The 6918-nt window shown below is 46.5% G+C and overlaps 1 protein-coding gene across 1 annotated transcript; it reads left to right on the forward strand.

Annotated features, from left to right (window-relative positions):
• The first annotated feature begins 302 nt into the window (after positions 1-302).
• On the forward strand, positions 303-2411 carry LOC130463394 (verprolin-like). The gene is made up of 3 exons (XM_056832512.1): positions 303-539; positions 1861-2222; positions 2276-2411. The coding sequence occupies exons 1-3, from the start codon at positions 303-305 to the stop codon at positions 2409-2411; spliced, it is 735 nt and encodes a 244-aa protein (XP_056688490.1).
• Positions 2412-6918: the final 4507 nt, after the last annotated feature.

A 6918-nucleotide genomic window follows, 5' to 3' on the forward strand; every position in this document is an offset into this window, starting at 1 on the left:
CATTGTTGATTGGCTTTTTTTGTTCATACAGTAAGTTGGTTTGTTTAAGGAAAAAAGGTGTTCATTTCTAATTTTATATGCTTGCCCTTATTTTCAATATTATAGCCTTAAATTTAGTTGAAATAGTTAACATTAATTGCAGATTTGAGGCAAGCGCCTTTTATACAAAATATGGTGAACATCTACAGGAGTATGAAGGCATAGGTTCTTTTTTGGCTAACTTGATCATATTTTGAATTTATGAGGTTTATTTTTTTGAACTTCTCCACACCTTAAAGGTTTCCTTTTCCCTTTGTGATTGAATGGGTTTAGAGCTTGGAAGAGGCAAATCTGAAATTCCTAATCAAATAGCCAAGAAAGAGATTGATTTCTCTCCACCCGGAAACTCGAATAGTGGGACACGTGGGAATGTGGAGCAACATGAGGTTGTTGACGTGGATGTGAACCAGGTGGAGTTTTTATCTCCAGACAGTCCTCCATCCTCCGGATTTAGCAAGGGTGTCGATGTTGATAGTCGTGATCCAGGAAGCAGCTATGATGTAAGAATCTAATCTAACCTGTTAATTTAAAGTTCCTTGACCTGTTGGACTTTGTGTATCATGATTGCTTGAAGTAGCCTCTTGTTAGGCATAGGTGGATTACAACCCATGCAATCTACATGATTTAAGTCGTCCTGCATTGACATTGTATAACTGTAACCATGTCATTTCTGTTGGTAGTCCAATCATGCTTTCAGATATATAATTTCTGCATTTTGACATATACACTACATTTAAAATTAGCAAATTACAATAAAGACAACTAACCCAATCCATTGGTGTAGTTTAATGGTAGAAACTAGTAATTTTTACCATCTTCAGTTTTATTTTTAAATCGAGCAAACCATCACAAAGTAGCTGCTCCTCTGAGCTATAAGAATCGTGGGTTGTGTGTGGCAGACTACTCGCTGTAATCAACAAACTTTTTGTTTTTGTTGAAGCCAGTTTATGCTACTATCTTGTCCTACTTCATTTTGTACTTTCAATTAATTCTTCTTCAAGGTATTAGTTATTAACCCACAAGACACTGTTAGGGGGAAAAATACCCTCTTGGTGACGTGGGCATACGTGGCAAGCATTGCTTACGTGGCTGCCAACAAGGTGCAAGGTGGCATTATTCGAACGGCATTCCCAACTGCTGGGCTCAAAACGGACGTTACAAACCTTTGGTGAAGCCGGCCTTCATTACGTATTTATTATCTAATTATGGGCAATTATTCCATAAACGTTACATTCTTGTTGTAAATGCCTATAAAATGGCTTAGTCTTGTCTATTTTACATACACGATTTCCAAGCAATAAACCTACGATTACCTTATGCTATTACATCTTACTCTCACCATTTTCGATTATCTAGCTCGATCGATTGTTAGCACCTTCATCAAGGCAAGTTCGTCTCTAAGTCGAATTTGCCCAAAACAATTTGGCGCCCACCGTGGGGCTGACAATCAAAAGCAGCTCGATAATACCATTCCAATCACCATGGCTGGAAATGCTAGCTCATCCGACGATATCACTCGTCGCTTCGAAGCCATGGAGCAGTGCTTCAACATCCTCCAAAAGGAGAACGAAGCGTTGCACTCTCAAGTGAGGTCCACTGCCTCCATCGCCACCGGATCCAGGTTCCAGTATTGACGAGACACCTCCGGGTTAAACCGCCGCTTGGATCTTGACGCCGCTCCAGATCACCCCCTCCATGTACCCTTTGGCGAACCTGGGGGTTCTGTTCTCCAGCAGATTCGCGAATTCGATCCATTACCGAATCAACCCCGTACTAACCCGAGTTGGCTTCCCCCACCTCCAACTCAACCATCTTCTGCAGGTACATCTGCAACCGTTGTCACCTCAGGTCGGCATGACGACATCCACCATGGTGACGGCCCCCGCCTCCGCTCCGGTTTCTCGTCCGTTGCCTCCCCCAATGGTGACCATGTCAATGCCCCTGCCTGTTACGCTCCCGGCGCAAGGATCAACGCCAGCAATTCAAATGCCATGGGATCAACTCTTCTCTCAGCAAGTCGCCCAACCTGTTGCTAACCTGGTCACTTCGGCGCCAGGGGCACCTCCCCAGTTGATGACGGTCCCTTTAGCCAGTCAGGCGCCACAAGCAGCGTTTCCCAATGCCAATGCCCAAATGCGCCCCGACTCTTCTCGAAACTATTCTCCATACACTCCTCTTAACAGGTCAGTCGCTCCGGTTAGTCACGGTTTTGTAACTCCTTTCCTCTATGTTGTAGGTACCCATGCTACTCAAGGAACGCCCCCTTACATGCAACAAGTGGTGCCGCAGTTCACTCCTCACCAACATCATGGCGTATACCCGCAGAGTACCTACTATCAACATCTCCAAGCCAGCCTTCCCGAAACGTTTAGCCCCCTCGTTCCGGTGCTCAACAACATATGGGAGAACACCAATCACCAACTCCAACAAATAATGACCATGATAAACAAAATTCCTGGTGTACCAACACCAATCAAAGAAGCTAGCCTAGACAGTTATGCCGACTCCCCATATGTTGATCCCATTGATGCAATAGACATCCCGAAACGATTTAGCCCACCCAACATGCCCATGTACGACGGGACGACCGACCCAAGAGAACATATCTTGACCTACAAGCAACGAATGATGACCATTCCAGTCCCCAAGCACATGAGAGAAGCCAACCTTTGCAAAGGGTTCGGTTCGACATTGGTTGGGCCCGCCTTGAAGTGGTTGACTAGCCTGCCGAATGGATGCATTACCTCTTTTGCTCACCTCGACAACATGTTCAACCAACAGTTTGCTAGCAGCAGGTGTTTAGAGAAGCAGACAAGCGACATATACCGAGTAATCCAACGTCCTGACGAACCCCTGAAGGATTATATAGCCCGGTTCATCAGGGAGAAGGTGACTGTTCCTGAATGTGATGTCCCGACAGCCATCGAAGCGTTCAGACAAGGATTATACGGCGAAACCGACCTCTGGAGGGATTTAATCAAATACCCCTGCAAGACGTTCGAAGATGCTCAAGCCAAAGCAATGGCCCAAGTTAGTTTGGAAGAAACTCTCCATTCCCGGAAAGGGGGCAATGACTACGGAAAGACGGTTGCCCTACCCCAAGAGGACCAACGACCGCCCTACTCCTTATTCCCGACCTCAGCATGTAGCAGTGGTGGAGGAAGACGACGACTCCGACTGGAAGAGAAGCCCGGACATGCCTCCAAAAATTAACGAATATTATTTCTGTGTTGACACTGTAGGTCTGATGAACCACCTCTCGACGATTGGGAAAGCAGTGCAATGGCCGCCGAAGTCCAGCAAACCCGAGTCGAAGAAAGATCCCTCTAAATGGTGTGATTTCCACGCCGACATCGGTCACACAACCAACGACTGCGTTGCATTGAGGAGAGAAGTAGCCTACCTGCCGAAAAATGGTTACCTCAAGGACGTCATGTCAGATAAAGCTCGTGGCGTCGTTAACAAAGACAACTCTAACTCTCCATCTCGACCTCCTCCACCTCCCCCTCATACTAAAACTGTAAATTTCATTGCTGGAGGTTCTGACATTTGTGGTTTAACTTATTCTGCAGCGAAGAGACACGCCCGGGAAAACGAGATAGACAGGCCAGTACAAGCTGTAGCCGCCAAATACCTAACCCCTATATCTTTTCATGAATCTGATGCAGGGGACATCTCGGACAAACATCACGACGGCTTGGTGATATCTATTCCTGTTGGAAATTGCATGATCAAACGAGTCCTTGTCGACAATGGCAGCTCAACTAACGTGATGATGCTCGACGCCCTCAAAGAGATGGGGCTCAACCCAGACACATACGTCGTCAAAAAATCCACCGTGCTAATAGGATTCAGTGGCGAAGCAAAAAGCACCTTCGGAGAAGTTACCCTACCCGTTTACGCACAAGGGATCAACCAAAAGGTAAAATTCTGTGTTATTGACTGCCCTTCATCTTACAACATTATTTTGGGCAGGCCCTGGATCCACGACATGAAGGCCATCCCTTCGACATATCACCAAACCATCAAGTTCCCGACTCGATGGGGGGTTCAAGAAATCAAAGGAGACCAGCAAGAGTCCAAAGAATGCTATAAGGCGGCCCTAAAGCCATCGGCCACAAATAAATCCTCATTATAGCAATTACAGTCCAACTCCGAACCAGCGAGCTACGAAGAACCTAAATCTGAACAACTCGACGAGATCATCTTGGATCCTGCGAAACCAGAACAGGTCATCTTTATTGGATGTGATGTACCCGACGACATCAGGTCGGAGCTTGTTGCATTTCTTAAAGCCAACACGGATTGCTTCGCATGGTCACATGAAGATATGTCAGGCATCCGCCCAGACGTCATCACTCACAAACTCAGTGTCGACCCCCGACATAAGCCCGTCAAGCAAAAGCGGCGGAAGTTCGCTCCAGAACGCAACCAAATTATCAACGATGAAGTTCAGCAACTACTAGATACAGGAAAGATCAGAGAGGTGAAATACCCAGATTGGTTGGCCAATGTCGTCGTGGTCAGGAAGAAAAATAGGAAATGGCGAGTGTGCATAGATTTCACCGACATCAACAAAGCGTGCCCTAAAGATTCTTATCCCTTACCCCACATCGACGCCATGGTTGACGCTACTGCAGGACACGAGATGCTCACATTCATGGACGCGTTCAGTGGCTACAACCAGATTTTGATGCACCCAGAAGATCAAGAGAAAACCGCCTTCATCACGGAGCGGGGAACTTATTGTTACAAGGTCATGCCGTTCGGATTAAGGAACGCAGGCGCCACCTATCAGTGCCTAGTCAACAAAATGTTCAGAAAACAACTGGGCGACACAATGGAAGTCTACATCGACGACATGCTTGTGAAATCCAAGAAAGCCTCGGATCACATCACGCATCTTCAGCAAGCCTTTGACGTGTTGTGAGAGTACAGCATGAAACTCAACCCCACCAAATGTTCGTTCGGAGTCTCTTCCGGAAAATTCCTAGGTTACATGGTTACTCAAAGAGTCATAGAAGCTAGTCCTGATCAGATCCGCGCAATCATCAACTTACAATCACCTCGAAACCAGAAGGACGTACAAAAATTAGCAGGCAGAGTGGCTGCCCTCAACCTCTTCATGTCCAGGTCGTCCGACAAGTGCAAATTGTTCTACGACATCCTCAGGAAGAATGAGAAGTTCAGCTGGACTGACCGACACGAAGTCGCGTTACAGCAACTCAAGCAATACCTATCAAACCCCCCGTTACTGTCCAAACCAAAAAAAATTGAAGTACTACAAGCATACCTTGCAGTTACGGAGTCGACCATCAGTGCAGTGTTAGTACGGGAAGAAGACGGAAAGTAGCTACCTGTTTATTACGTCAGTAAGTCTTTACTTAGCGCCGAAACAAGGTACTCTCATCTCGAAAAACTTGTCCTTGCTTTAGTCGTTGCTTGTGTTAAATTGCGTCCTTATTTCGAATGTCATCCTATCACTGTTAGAACTAACTATCCCATGAAGTCAATCATGAGGAAACCCGAGTTGTCTGGCAGGATGTCCAAATGGGCTATACAGTTAGGTTGTTTACGACATCCGGTACGAACCTCGCACAGCCATCAAGTCGTAAGCCCTGGCTGATTTTGTGGCTGACTTCAGCCCGAGCCTCCAACACGAAGTCGATCACGAAGTCAACACACTGACCAACAATGGATCCTCGTCTACATGGACCCTACATACTGACGGCTCCTCCAACATACGGGGGACAGGCCTCGGCATCGTGCTAAAGTCGCCACAAGGGGACACCATAGTACAATCTGTCTGTTGCGAGTTCAAAGCTACCAACAACGAAGCAGAGTACGAAGCTTTGATCTTGGGGTTGTCATTAGCACTCGACATGAATATCCGCCGACTTGAGGTACGTTGCGATTCTTTATTAATTATCAGCCAGATTAACGGTTCGTATGCAGCGAAGGACTCAAAGATGCAGGCCTACTTGGAAATAGCAAAAAGGCTCGTGAACAAGTTCGATTCATGCACCTTACAACAAATACCAAGAGACCAAAATACCCAGGCTGACGCCTTAGCCAATCTTGGCTCAAACATCAAACCTAAACTCACCTCCATCCCCGTAGTCCACTTAATGTATCCAACCATCACCAAAGATAACCTACCCATCACCGAACAGTCTCAACCTACTCAAATGCCCTCATGGCGCGACCCTTACATACACTGGCTTAAACACAACACTACCCCACCTGGAGTCACCCACGAAAAAGCCTTACGTATGAAAGCCTCCAGATTTATCCTAATCCATGGAGTATTGTTCAGAAAGTTGGTTGCAGGACCGTACCTAAGATGTCTTGATCATGACGAGACCGAGTCGACATTGCGCAACATACATGATGGAGAATGTGGAAACCACGCCGGAGGAAGAAGCATAGCCCACAAAACCCTTACCATGGGATATTTCTGCCCCACCATGAAGAAAGACGCAATCACCTTTGCTAAGAAGTGCGACTCCTGCCAGCGGTTCGCGTCCATCTCTCATCAACCTTGTGAAGTACTCCATCCTATCTTGTCCCCTTGGCCCTTCACGAAATGGGGGATGGACATAGTAGGTCCCTTACCACAAGCGTCAGGACAACGCGTCTTCATGTTGGCAATGACCGATTACTTCTCCAAATGGATCGAAGCAGAAGCTTTCAAGCGAGTTCGAGATACTGAAGTCATTTCGTTCATCAAGCGAAATGTCCTTAGTCGGTTCGGTATCCCTTCCGAGATCGTCTGCGACAATGGTTCTCATTTCATCAGCAACAAAACCAAAGAATTCTGCAGTAGGTATAACATCACCTTGCACACCTCAACACCAAGATATCCTCAAGCAAATGGCC

This window comes from Spinacia oleracea, chromosome 1, assembly GCF_020520425.1.
Source record: "Spinacia oleracea cultivar Varoflay chromosome 1, BTI_SOV_V1, whole genome shotgun sequence".
Taxonomy (NCBI): Eukaryota; Viridiplantae; Streptophyta; class Magnoliopsida; order Caryophyllales; family Amaranthaceae; genus Spinacia; species Spinacia oleracea.